Genomic DNA, 14,787 nt, shown 5'->3' on the forward strand with positions numbered 1-14,787 from the left:
AAGCGGGTTTAATGAATGAATGACATTAGCAAGAAGCTGTGGTTTAGCTGCCTAGAGTACAATCACTACGGTGTATTCCTTCCTACTTTTTTTGTTTTGCGAACCATCCCCGACTCCAAGCTGTTCTGCAATCACCTGCCAGAATCCATCTTTAAATTCCACGTCTGTTATCGCTTTTATTTCTTTATCGACAAGTGCTTTGTGCTGGGAGACGAAATGAATGTATAAAATGCCATTTTGGATGATGACGTTTCAGAGACCGTGTGTAAATATTATTGACACGACGTGAGGTCGTATTTATTTTTAAACGTGAGATGATTTTGGGTGAAAATTACAGACTTTGCTTGCAAAGGCATTTTGGCTGTACGCTGCGGGGCGTATTCTAAAGCGTTATCAGAACAACCTCACTGATGTCTTGCTGAAGAAATCTTAATGTCATTTCATTTTTTGAAACAGAAATATTTGCCAATGCAACAAATTTAAAAGTAGTTTGTTTACCTTTTATAAATGACACTTTTACAAACAGCTGTATGTAGCCGCTGTTCGTTCATGGGTATTTGCATGCATACATAGTGTAACCTGTGATTTTGTGAGAAATACCACTTTCCTATCAACAACACTTGCGGAAGAAACTATTGTGAGTATTCTTTTTTGTCATATAAACACGTTCTACTCTGAAAATATAGTGTATGTGTGTGTGTGTGTGTGGCATTAAAACGTACGCTCGGAGAGCACACAACTGATGAAATGTTAAAGCAGTCGTCAATTAGTGCCTCTGTGTTCCAGGGACATTCTCTCCCAGTACATTATGCTCTTACCAGCTCTATAACACCGCATGGGTAATTACTGTAATATATACTTTAGTGTTAGCATTATCACCAAATTGAGGGAGGTTTGATGAGTTAGATATTACCTAGAGCAGCTGAACATAAATTGTGTGGCGTGTCATATTGTTTGTGTTGAGAGTACAGTTGGGCTCTGATAGCTGCAGTGAGATGAATGAGTGTCAAAGCGGGCCACCACATGCTGAGTGCCTTCAAAACGAAGCCATCAACCCTTCTGATTGATGTCGTCGGTGTGGTCGTAGCTCTTACAGAAGCTGTATGTGTCTGATTCATGGCGGTTTTGGAAGAGGCGGTTTCTTCAATAGCTGCTGGTAATAGATCAGCGTAGATGGAGGTGCAGGGTGTTGGGGGGGGGGGAAGAGATAATCTTACAAGACCGAAAAATGCTGCAATAATGCACCACCCAAGAGGCGCTGCAATTATAGTCTCTGTTTATTATAGACAAAGAACAATACAAAATACAAAACAATCCATCAAACAGCAAGAGCAGAAAAAAAGGCTATACCTTTTGACAGAAATGTGCACAAAGCAAACGCCTCAGATGGAAACACATCAGGTATCAGATGTTTGTGTTCACCTCACAAAAGCTTGTGTTCATGCTGCAAACTGTGCACCGTGCAGAACAGAAAACATCTCCTTCACAACTGTTTGGTGTTTACCCCAAAAGCAAAACGCACTTCGACTGAGAACAGAAGGGAGAAATTAATAAAAGTGCACAAATGAGAGTTACTTTACGCTACAAACTTCAAACCTTTTTTTTTTTTTTATTTTCTCACAGTTTGTTTTCCTACTCTCAGCTTGCACTGACTGCGCAATCAGTGCAAGCTGGTTTGAAATGAATGAATGGAACAATGGATAAACACAAGCAATTTTTTTTTTTAAAAGCACTTGCTGGCACACATTTGAAAACACAATATTGAATTAATTTCACATTGCACTGCACAATCAATTTCAAGCAACTTTACAGTATAGAAAGAAAAGTCTCCTTCTCACTAGGCTTCTTTCATTTAGTTCACTCAGTATTCATTCCGTCTGAGTGCTCTTCAATTTATACATACAGTATACGTAGCTCAAACGAACAGCAGAAGATTCTTATTTTAATAGCAGGGTGAGCTATATACATACTGTGGACTGCACCAACTCAAGTATGGCACTTTGTTCCGATCTATTTACATGCTCCATCATTCCTCTGTGGGGTTTTGCTGGGCAGATAAAGCGCTGCACTCTGCAGTCTCAGGCAATATCAGTGAATTACTGCCACGACAGGTATCCGACGCTTTGACAAACAGCCTCTCGGTTCTGCTCATCAGGCTTACGCATTTCCCCCCTCATAATTATATACTGGCCACTGACCTTTACAGGCTCCTCACTGAGTCCACAGCGGTCGTCTTCACAGTGACTAAAGCAACATAAAGCTTTGCTGTGTCTGCCACTGTTAAGACTAAAGTCCCTGCAGAAATCATTAGCGCTCAGGAGGCTTTAAATGGACACAGTAGGTTTACATGAGGGTCTCTAAATATTCGTCCTTTTCTTTACTTAGACCTTCTCAAAAGGTCATGTAATCCCATATCTGTGCTTTCTCTCCGGTACCGTGATTAAAATTTCACGGTGCATTTGGATTCATTGTGGGGAGGTACATGAACAGAGAGGAAGTCTTATGCTACAAGTAAAACCTTGGTACCACTGAGGGCTTGGATTATATAAACACTGATTGTGATAGACAATTTCCTTGATTAGAAAACTTTGATAAAGGCTACTGTAAATAAATTAAGAGTGCTTGACAACATACTATTACGTTCTACCCAATCCCAACACAGAAACAAAGCTATTTCTAACCAGTCGTAGGCAGTTTTGGCCAAGTTACTTGAAAAATGTAGGAATTTACACATCACATATTATTCATTTAAATTACGTTACTTTACCAATTACCCAACAGCAAAAGTAATTAGAATTAGTTACATTACTCGTTACTTTACTTTCGTTACTCAGCCCAGACAAGACGTTGTGGTGGTTTAACAAGCTTACACTTTAACGGTATTTACGGATCACCAACAGCTGGGTTTAGTCCTAGTGACTGCATGAAGTTCTGTTAGCAAGACAGCTAATACGACACAATATGTATATGTAAAAACTTTGGAGTCACCGTGAGTGGTATTTCTTTTGGTGGAGGCTATCCACCTCACCACACCTGCTATTTCCACTGAATGCACAGACCAATATCACCCCTCCATCAAACTACTGGTAAGACGAGCACTTCCTTTGAGAAAACTGATACAGAAAGCGACAGCTCAGCAACCACAACAACCTTCAATGGTAAAGAGCTGCTGTGGATAAACGAGGTAACGGTCGATGGTGTGGCGTTACTTTGGCTACAATACTAGTGAGTGGACTGCAGACCACTGATTGGTCAGAGAGAATCCTGCACAAACCCCCGATTTTTAAATAGCCAAGCTACCGTCAATAGCGACCGCAATTTTTTTATTCACTCGACCCCGATTTTTAAAACTACTGTGTACACTCCGACGAAGTGCAAATGTTCTTCTGTTTGATTGCCGATGACAGGATCCAACATTAAAGATTATGTCACGGAAGTTTCACGTGGTGTCGCTGTGAGGGTCAGCAAAGAATCCCGCCTACACTGAGGGGGTACTATCTGCAGTGGAAAACGAAACTGAGAAAAGTACCTGGTACCAAGAGTGAGTCGAATTGAGCTGAACCATGCAGTGGAAAAAAGGCATTAGAGCCCCGTTACACCACAAAGTTGACGAGACAGTCCCAAACGGGGCTAGGCTAATGTCATTTAGAGTCTGACACGAAACACATACTGTAGGTAATTTATGCTGTCAGCGGGAAGACAGGAACTAATTTAAACCTGAAGCATCACCATCTGATAACGCACACAGAGTTCAAGCACTTGCACTCTCACCAGTAATTGAACCCACCGGTAGGAACGAGTAGCGAGACACTCAGAGAAACAACCTGTAACATTACTACACTGATGAACGTTAACTGACTCAAGATATAAGCTCCATAGCTGTAAACATTTCACACAGTGGGATTCATACGGATATACTGATACGATTGAAGATTTTATGTTTATTTTTCTATAATTTAGAAATTTTAATAGATATTCCGTCTGCAGCTTACACAATTCTTGTTTATTTTTTCAGTTATGCATCCTACTCGGAGTCTGTCAGAGTCTCTGCTATCCTATTTGGGTGGAACGTTTGTTTTTAGTCAAGCTTTGACATCACTCCCTGACACGGAAGGCTCTGCAAACGGCATCTTCTTGGCACTTGGCAAGATGCTGGCAGGTAAGTATTGATCTGTAGGCGTGTTTAACTCGTCCTCCATGTCTGTGGGGAAGTGGTCTGGACTTTCGCCATTGGACGTGTCCTTGATGACGCTGTAGGTTAGCGCCACACTGTAAGAAGCTGGCTTCTCCATACGCTGAGGGCCGCAGTGACATAGCTTCTTAAAAGCGGCGCGGAACTTCTGGGACATGACGTTGTAGATGACCGGGTTGATGGCGCTGTTTAGGTAGATGCAGAGGCGGCAGAAGAGCAGGAACCAGGTGTCCAGGTAGGCTTTGTCCAGGAAGGAGTTGACTACCACTAAGGTCCGGTAGGGCATCCAAAGTAAGGCGAAGAGGATCACCACCACAGCCAGCATCTTTGTCACCTAATAAAGTTCAATCATGCATTAATAAAATGCTACAACAAAATTAAATCACAGAAAACTGGACAATTAATTTAAGTGTTTTCATGCACATAGATTCTATACACTATGAGCCACAGCACAAGGCACGTGGACTATAGGTCTTTTTTCACAGCAGACCAGGTGTTACTAATAATTAGGGCCGAGCACCGACAACATCAGGCAGTGAAAGCCCTATTGAAACTGAAGGAATTATTATTAATATTAAAATTAATCACTTTTTTAAAGGCCCTCTGGTGCTCAGAAAGTTGTTAAACTTTGCTCACTCATCGCACTTGGTGGAAAATGTTATATTTTAGGGGTCTCAGGCTTTGGTTTGGAAAAATGGCTCGCTAGCGCCCCCTACAAAGTTGGCGAAATTGAGCCCCTCATTCAGGTTTCCAATTGAACCAATCTGCGCCAGTACCCAGGTGTCACCAGATCAACCAGGACGGAAATCTTAAGGTCTGTGATAGGTGCACAAGAGAGCCATCAAATAAAAAAGACATTTTCACCAAGCCTCTCTCCACTGGGCCAGGGGAATAATTATTTTAACCAATGACTGGTACTGCAGCTTGTCTGTGAACACAGCGGCATCTCAGTCAACTTGAGTATGTTTAATGAGATCAACATGGTGCAGCCACGCTCCTGCTCAAATATTGATGGTGTGACTGGAATTTTGGTAGCACTAATTTACCAAATTCAGTGTTCAGTTTGGTGCGCTGCTTCAAAGCAAAATGTAAGTTTGTTTGTTTTGCCCAAAGTTATTTAGTAGGAAAAGATAGCACTCCACTAGGAATGAAAAGAAGTAAACTAATGTCTTGATTATTTTGTGGTCATGCCACACACATCTGCACAGAATGTCAGTCCTCTTTTTAAAACTTCTGAGATCACACCCGCCCACACAGGTGTCTTCAGTTACTCTGACTGATTAGACCTCTGCTCAGGTTGAAGGTGGGCGGAGTTTTGATGGAAATTTATTAGGTCACATCCACCAATAAGAATGATAATGGTGTAATTTGTCCGCCCTAACAGGTGTTAGAAAGCTAACAGGAGACTCAGGAAGATTAGCCCTCTGCTCTGGACTGTGTGGGCGTGTATAAACTCATCAACTAATCTTTCTGTTTACACATTTCTGAACTGCTAAGCCTTGGGACACACCAGGAACGTTAGGAGCGTGTGGCGGCTGCGTGGCGTGGCGGCTGCGTGACACACGCGTCGGGCGTTCACACCAGCTGCATTTCAGCTGCGTGTCAGCTGAGTTTCTGCTGCTGCAATTGCTGCTGTCAGCCCTTTCTTTCTACGTAGAGTTTGCCTTTTAATGGCCATTTCATTTCATTCTAAATATCATTAGGGCTCGAGCACGAAAGTGCCAGGACCCAACGGTGTCCTGGCACGAAGTGCAAGGAACCTATTGTTTTTGTCGGTATTATTCTTTTTCTGCTGGAATATCGCGTTTTTGACGACCTTAGCCATCCCCAAAACTCACGAAAAGTGGAGTATGCGTCAGAACTGGTGGGAAATTCAATGTTCTGGAGTGACTGGGCTCGGGTGTCTCCAGGGGGCTCCATAGCGCCCCCTAACGTACGCAGTTTTTCAGAGAAAGTTTCTTCGATCTTCACGAAATTCAAGTATGTCATTGCTCACGCCCTCATACCTGGATTAAATGATTTTGAGATTTTTTTGGCAAACAGGAAGTCAGCCATGTTGGATTTCCTGCGTGATTTTAGAATTTACGAACGCATATTTGAAAACTTTAGGATGCACAAAAATTTATGAAACTTTACACGCACATCCAAACTCGTAATTACTTTATTTTAGTGGTGAAATTTTGCTTGGGCGTGGCATGTTGGCTCTCTAGCGCCCCCTTATGTCTTTTAGATTTTGAACATACCTTTAGGTACTCGAAAACTCATGAAATTTGGCAAAATGATAGACACCTGTGAACTTTATGTAAATGTGTAGCCATTAGGCTCAGTGTGTTTAGCCGGCTCTATAGCGCCCCCTAACGCGTTGAAATTTTAACTTTGTCAAAGTTGATCCGATATTCATGAAATTTGGTATGCATATCCCACTCATCATTTGAAACATATTCCTCATTGGGTTTCATTAGCTCCGCCCACCCGGAAGTCGGCCATATTGGATTTCATGTCACTTTTAGCGTTTTATAGGCCGCGTACTTTAACGAACTCCTCCTACAGATTTAATCAGATCGATTTGAAATTTGGTCAGGACCATCTTAAGACCTTGAGGATGAAAAGTTATTAAAATCGTGAGTTTTCACTTAACGAGCGGACCGTGGCGTGGCGGCCATTTTGAGCCATTCGCCATGAAACAGGCAGTTATTGTAACTCAACTGTACATAGTCCGATCTGCCCCAAATCTCTCAGGTATGATGGTGGTCCAGTACTGATGACATGTATATGAAAAATTATACTCATAGCCCCGCCCCAAGACGTTAGCCCCGCCCCCTTTCATAACTCATGAACCGTTTGTCGTAGAGTCTTGCGGGAGGTGTCATATCACTCAGCAGAGAGTGCCTGTTTCATTGGTGAAGGTTATGCCCGCCCCCTACGCATTAGCCCCGCCCCCTTTCATAACTCATGATCCGTTTGTCGTAGAGTCTTGTGGGAAGTGTCATATAACTCAGCAGAGAGTGCCTGTTTCATTGGTGAAGGTTATGCCCGCCCCTACACATTAGCCCCGCCCCCTTTCATAACTCATGATCCGTTTGTCGTAGAGTCTTGTGGGAAGTGTCATATAACTCAGCAGAGAGTGCCTGTTTCATTGGTGAAGGTTATGCCCGCCCCCTACACATTAGCCCCGCCCCCTTTCATAACTCATGATCCGTTTGTCGTAGAGTCTTGTGGGAGGTGTTATATCACTCAGCAGAGAGTGCCTGTTAAGTTGGTATTGTTATCCCCGCCCCCTACACATTAGCCACGCCCCCCTTCATAACTCGTGAACCGCTTGTCGTAGAGCCTTGCGGCAGGCGTCGTCGCGCTCGTCAGAGTTTCGGTTTCACGGTGCCCGGCCGCATCGGTCGGCGTCCCGCCAGCATCCCCGACTCGCAAGGGGCGAGGGCCCGTTCATCGCTGCTTGCAGCTTTAATTTATATTTATTTTAGACAGAGAAAGGTAAAGAAACGTGTGGTATTTGTAAATAATATCAATCATCCACAATTAAAACTCCGTACTTACTATATTCATTCATGGAGCTCTCCAAGTCACCTCTATGTTCTAGAACACTGTCCGGCACATATTTAAGAATAAAAGCCTCGTGTTAATAAATGAAGGGATTCTGTCCACAGAAAAAACGCTTGAGGGCTTTTATTTTGAAATTAAAGCAGGAATTGTTGATTTAAACCCCATACTGTATCAATTCATGGAGCTCTCCAAGTCACTGCAAGTTCCACATCACTAACTGCTCATATTTCAGAATAAAAGCCTTGTGTTAACAAATGAAGGAATTCTGTCCATAGAAAAAATGCTTGAGGGCTTTTATTTTGAAATGAAAGCAAGAAGTGATGATTTAAAAATAAGTCTTTACTTTTATTCATCTCCGTAACATATTCTACAGATAGACCTCAAAACTGTAGTAAAGTCTTGCTGATATGAAGTTAATATACAGTCAATAGATCACCTTCACTGTCTGTTACTGCTGTGAGACACGCGTGGTACGCGTCAAAAATAGGCGAGACCTCTATTCTCTAGAAGAGACGCAGCTGAGACGCACGTCTCACGTGGGCAGTGTGGCTGTTCTAACCTGTTAACAGGGATGGCGAAATAAAAAACAACAGGTAACGCAGCCGCCACGCGCTCCTGACGTTCCTTGTGTGTCCGCCCTGTAAGGAAACAGCAGTAGCTCCCAACTGTGGAAACTAATTCAGTCTGTAATGATAAATGCAATCCCTTCTGATCTAAAATAAAACTATGCTAACCATTTTTTTGATGACACATTTGTGGCAACAGTTATGTTGCAAATTTGCAGTAGAAAACAATCAATAGTATTTTCAACACTTAAACACACACTTTTTTTTGTGAAACTCAGCACGACTTTCGACAACTTATTTTTTTCGGTTAAAGTAACACTGTAAGTGGCATAACTTAACTACAGAAGTTACGTGAAAAAACTACTTAGTTATCTTTAGGAAAAGTTTGTGGTTTGGCTTAAAAAAACTTTGGAGGTGCCGCAACTGAAGAACGGAAGTTACGTGACAAATAAATCACTGTTGACTTCTGGTTTCACAAGGGACACGAACACCAGCCTCCAGTGTTTTTTGACCCATCCATCCACCCCATGGATGTATAAAGAGAACTGAATACAGCGTTGGAGGCGGGTTCCCGTTCATTCATATGAGAGTTGCTCAATGGTGCATGAAGCTAAAATGGCTTGACTGCCAAGTGATAAATTACTTGGATCATTCGACGCTCTCCTGCATCCATTGGGCACATAGAGCAGGCGTAGTAGCGTTTCCTTTAACTCCGCCTCCCAGCCCTCGGTCTAGCCTCGTTCTGGGTCTCAGTCACATAAATAGAGGAAGGGAAATAACTCTGGACTCGGCTATTAGTGCATTTTATAACTTTTAGGACCTAATGATTTAAATAAGGACTATTCAAGTGTTCATACTGGGAAGGTCATTTACCTAAAAAAAAAAATTATCCGCTGATTTACGGACATCTCTTTCCCAATGTAAGTCTACGGGACAAAGTCTTTTTGGGCCCGATGGCACACAGGTGTTTTCAGTTAATCTGGCTGATTAGACCTCTACTCAGGACTGTGTGGGTGTGTATAAACTAATCAAGTGACATGTATTGTTCTGTTGGCTTTGTTGCACCTGTTAGGGCGGGACAAATTACACCTTTATCATTCTTATTGGTAGATTCTGATCAAAGCTCCGCCCACCTTCAACCTGAGCAGAGGTCTAATCAGCCAGAAGAACTGAAAACACCTGTGTGGGTGAACAGAGGCTTTAAATGACACGTCATACAATCAGCAGGAAATCAGTTACACCTGTGTCCTCAGTGGGATGCATTCAAGATCAACAAAGTGCTTAAATCAGATTATACAGGCCCACCAAAGCAAGACAAATGTTAGTAAAGAAAAAGTACTAATACAAAATTAATTAAAAATGCATTTCTTTGCATTTCACATTGTAGCTCTTGTCATATTTTTGGAATGATAGTTTGGGTTTGAGATTTTGTTGGATGATTTGCACTCTCACATTTCTTTGTGTTTTTGTTAACAGACATAATCAGCCCCATTGATTTGTCAGTTCTTTGTCATAAAAAAATGACCACAAACAGATCAAGACGTAGAGCATGACTTTCTTTTGTATCTGCCACTGTCACTTCCCCTTTTCCCAACTAATGTATTTGTCTCTGTCTCAGACAAAGTTTTTGTGTGGAGTTACCATACCAAAATATCCACACCTAACAGAATTTTCATTTCAGATTATAGTAAATCTATTGCATCTTGATTCATATAAATGGGATGCTCTGAACTTCACAACTTAAAGATTAATGCTAATACCGCATCATTTAAGAAAAACAACTGGTTTTGTCAGGTAAGAAATGTATCGCGCTTGTCGATTTAGCACCAACAACAGTGGGTAAAAACGTAACCATAAACAAACCAAGCTGTTCCTTGGGAAAACTTTAAACCCACCCTGTTGTCGACCTCATAAAACATTCATTATTTATGCAGGTACTGTTAATTAATTTCCAACAAGGAAGACTGATCTGTATGCGCAACTTAACAAAGCCTGGATTTGTTAATATAATTACCAGATGATAATCCTGATGTGAAACTCGTATGCAATTAAATCTTATCCATATTAATGTTGTGTCGTCAGGTGGGGATAATTGCATTGGCTGGGGGCACTGTGAGTGAAATACCTAATCCTGGATCCTCATTACATCGTAACCTTTAGATAATTCAGTAAGGAACATGGTAGATGGTATATGTGCCCACAGAAACACATGTGATTGTGTGTTTGTGGGTGTGCGTCAGTCAAAGATAAAATATAAGCCATACTGATGGAGAAAAAGCCAAAAGCCTATTTGAGTTGGGGTTAACTGATTAGGCAATCCAATAGAGCGTGGAGCTCCCTCAGGGTACCACACCCTCCTGTCATTCCAGGAAGGCTTCTTCTGGTGATCTGATAAACAAACGTCTAGCTTTACTATCTACCTGTGTCTCTGGCAGCGGTGTGTCTGTGCCTTTAGAGAATTCTGTTTTAGTTTGAACAAAGTAGGAACTCTTTGCAGGGTGTTTTTTTTACAGAGGGAAGATGAGGTCGAAACACAATCTTGAGTGTTTTACTTAAGTATGTAAATACACACACATACACACACTGAGCGAGGTAATTCAAAGGTGGCTGTACCATGAGCTCTTACAAAAAAAAGCGTCCGTCAGTATAAATAAACATTGACTCATTAAAACCCTGTTTGTCTTCTCACTAGTTGTTTTTTGTGAGCCGCTGTATGAATGTGTGTTTGTGTTTTAAAAAGGTGGAAGAAAAAGTGGCAAACTGAGGTAGGGGTGTAAGAAAATATGTTTACACATGAGTATCACAATATTATGTTTTGTGATACTGTATAGATTCTGTAAAGCGCTTTATCGATTTTTAATTAACCCACGGCTGTAGCGGGTTCAGTTTTAAAGCTGGAGTGAAGATACTGGTATCATATGAAATGAAAAAAAAAACTAAGGAATCCATTGGTACCAAGCATGTCATACTTTTATGTCCCCAAGGAGGCTAAATAACGCTCCAATGTGACAATAAATTTTGGTGAGGAAAAACTGTCATGGCCATTTTCAAAGGGGTTCCTTGACCTTTGACCTCAATATATGTGAATGAAAAATGGGTTCTATGGGTACCCACGAGTCTCCCCTTTACAGACATGCCCACTTTATGATAATCACATGCAGTTTGGGGCAAAAACCAAGTAGTTTTATACGTGCAGTACAAATGTGATTTTCACCTATTTTAATATTTCTGTATACTGGGGTCCCTAAACAGTCTTGGAATTACATAAATTGGGTGTAAAGCTGTATTCATGTGTAATGATGTTAGTCCCCATAGTAGCCATTTCAAATAGCGACTTTTTTTTACTCAGATTTTATATATATAGCATGTGTGTTCTTTACACTATGACAGTTTTCCTAGAATTCGATGTTTAAAAAATCACAATATATCGCCTTGCTTGCAGTATCTCAATATATTGAATCGTTACCCCTGTATCATGATATGTATCGTATCACCAGATTCTTGCCAATACACAGCCCTAGTTCTAGGTGCACTTCACTAGACTCAATCTGAAAGTTAATGAGTGTTGGCAGCACTTTGATGCACTGCATACTGCATACATACATAAGCTTGGATCAGGGGTAACATTTTCAATACCAAACACATTTTAATTGCATATTTTTTTTTATCAATTATAGATATACATGTCTCAATGTGCCAACAGTTAACCCTAATGTTGTGTTTGGGCTCCTGGAGGTCCCAGGTCCTCTTTAACAACTCAAAAAACACGATTTTGAACTGATGACTTATTTCAAAAGTCAGTCTGTTTGGGGTGTTTGGGTCAGAGACTCCAACTGGGCTAAATACAATGGATTTTCAGATGCTCTGTATCTGTGAGTGGTGTTGACTTATTAGGCAGCACAACCCTCCCAAATCCCAAATAAGTAGGCCTATAATAACATTTCTGTTACTGTAGTTTTAGAACAGTGCACACCAGTGTTGTGGTACTTGAGATCGGTCTTAGAGAAGGCCTTGGTCTCGGAATCAACCGCATTTTTACTCCATCTTGTCTTGGTCTCGGACGAAGAGGACTCAGGAGTTTATTCCAAGACTGGTCAAGACCACGACTGTGGGGATCATATCACTGAATAGCCTGTGCGTTGTCTGATTTATTCGTTAACATAATTTCTGGGATGGCTCATAGAAAACAAAGGAAAAATCACACATGTAAAATTCACCTTTGCAATGCCTTTTGATTATTTTATCTAGACATTTCACACATAAGGAAATTAAAGAGGTGAACGAGGAGGAATCTTCGTTTTTTTTCTGTGGATGTTTTTATGGGAATGTGGATCTACATGTTCCACGTTTTATCGTATAAGTGTGTCATGCATGTGTACTGGTCTGGTCTTGACTCAGTCTTCAACCCCTCAAAGTCTTGGTCTTGTCACGGTCTTAATAGACTCTGGTCTTGGTCGTGACGTAGTCTCGGTTTAGGTGGTCTTGACTACAGCACTAGTGCACACAATAACATGGAATATTTCCTTATATGCTGTCATGAAAACTCTTTAATTTCTGTTTCTTCCTTAAATCAAATGTGCAACCTCACTTGTTTGTGGCAAAGGGAAGTTTTGCCACTTTATTGCTTGTGTACATATTGGAAGAAAAATTAAATATTTAAATGGGGAAAAGGTTGATTTTGCTTTGTTGATTATTATTATTATTACTATTATTATCATGTCAACCAAACACACGTGTTATAAATGCCTAAGGTGTTTTGTGTAATCAATATTTGTGTGGGGTCAGCTGTAACAGGACCTGTGGTCGGTGCATTTGTCCACTTTTGTCTTAATAATCACATTATTTAGTGGTTCTCTCTGACTTTAATATCATTTAAAGCACCTGAGGGGGGTTGAATGACATCACTCAAAGTTGTCTCTGATTGGAGGAACACTGTCCTGCGGTCCAGCTGGACCCATTCTCCCCTACTCAAACACAACCTCAATCATTACACAGAGTGAGTGATAACGTTAATGAACAAACAAGAGTCGCACCTGTCTGCGGGAGGCCGCCGTGGTGCTGCTGGAGGAGCAGGTGCTGCTGATCATCCTCCCGCACTGACCCGTCTCCTTCTTCCACTTCTTGGTGCTGCTGCTGCTGCTTTTGAGGTCCGAAGGCAGCGGGTTGAGGAACAGTATCCGGGCGATCAGTCCGTACAGCACCGTGGCCAGCATCAGAGGCAGCACGTAAAACACCGCGAAGTCCGTGAAGTAGATGGGCAGGTAGTAACTCCTGGACACCTTGTAGGCGCAGCTGAGCCGCGCCACGTTGTCGTACACCAACTTTTTGGTGTCGGACAGAAAGAGCCACATGACGCAGTACACGGAGGTGAGCGCCCACACCAGCATGATGATCTTCTTCGCCCGGGATAAAGTGCACAGGAACTGCGCCTTGATGGGGTGGCAGATGGCGATGTAGCGCTCCACGGTGAAGGCGGTGATGGAGCAGGAGGACGCGTTGATTCCCAGATACTGGAAGTAGGTGATGCCCAGGCAGCCCGCGTAGCCGTACACCCACTGACCGTGCAGGGCGTCGGTGATGTTGGGCAGCCCGGCGGCCGTCAGCACCATCAGGTCCGCCGCGGCCAGGCTCACCAGGTAACAGTTAGTGGGAGTGCGCATGTGTTTGGTGGTCAGGACCACCAGGATCACCATCACATTACCCACTATCCCCAGCCCGCATATGAGGGACACCAAAAACACGCTGGCCACTTTGTACTCAACCGTGTGGTCGGTCCAAACACCCAGAGTCTGGTTGTCCCGCAGCGATGTCTCGTTCTCCACAGTCATGTTCTCCATGGTGAGGTTCTCCATGGCTCTGCAGCTCTGTGCGCTTTTAAGAAAAAAATTACATTCAAATAAAATCACAAGAATCCATTGCCTGCAGGGCCCTGGTATAAGTGGCACCAGAAGTCCAACAACCATAAATCCTCCAAAAACTTCATTTCATCCACATTATAATCCAGCCAAACTGCCTCTTCTTCTTCTCCACCAAAAAACCCAGTTTCTGATATTGAAAAGCCATCAAATGAGACTCCAATGCGTTTTCCATACAACCATAATAAAGGCTAAAAAAAAAAAATCAGAATGAGCGTCCTCGGTTGAAGTTTGCAGAGAGAGTATAGAGGAGGTGTTGCAGGCAGCTGCGCGTCCTGCTCCTGCTCCTGTCTCACTGCTCACACAGTCATGACTGAGAGCTTCCTGCAGAGCCTCTCTGCTCCTCAGAGCCTCATCCACTGCTGCTCACAGTGAGGTCACCAGCTCCCACTGGAACCACACACACTTCTCTCATGTCAGGGCCGGCTGGAGGAGCTTAAATAGCTCTGTTACATACATTTTGGGGTGTTTATGAATGCATATCTGAACAATTACAACTGATAAATTCTTGATAACACTGTATAACAGTTGAAATATATAAGGAAATATGATTACACAC

The 14,787-nt window shown here is 42.3% G+C and overlaps 1 protein-coding gene across 1 annotated transcript; it reads right to left on the bottom strand.

Moving 5' to 3' along the window:
* Positions 1 to 1,259: 1,259 nt before the first annotated feature.
* Positions 1,260 to 14,509, bottom strand: trhra (thyrotropin-releasing hormone receptor a). The gene is made up of 2 exons (XM_037783512.1): positions 13,347 to 14,509; positions 1,260 to 4,526 (listed from the first exon to the last, which is right to left on the bottom strand). Exons 1-2 carry the CDS (start codon positions 14,274 to 14,276, stop codon positions 4,083 to 4,085), a joined length of 1,374 nt encoding a protein of 457 aa, XP_037639440.1. The 5' UTR covers positions 14,277 to 14,509; the 3' UTR covers positions 1,260 to 4,082.
* Between the last annotated feature and the right edge of the window lie 278 nt (positions 14,510 to 14,787).

The sequence above is a fragment of the Sebastes umbrosus genome, chromosome 11 (assembly GCF_015220745.1).
Source record: "Sebastes umbrosus isolate fSebUmb1 chromosome 11, fSebUmb1.pri, whole genome shotgun sequence".
Lineage (NCBI taxonomy): Eukaryota > Metazoa > Chordata > Actinopteri > Perciformes > Sebastidae > Sebastes > Sebastes umbrosus.

Excerpts from the sequence above, each read along its gene's own strand:
- trhra (XM_037783512.1), bottom strand. The coding sequence starts at position 14,276 with ATGGTTGTTGGACTTCTGGTGCCACTTATACCAGGGCCCTGCAGGCAA. Across the intron at positions 4,527-13,346 it reads CGGCGGCCTCCCGCAGACAG|GTGACAAAGATGCTGGCTGT; the intron begins GTGCGACTCTTG and ends GAACTTTATTAG.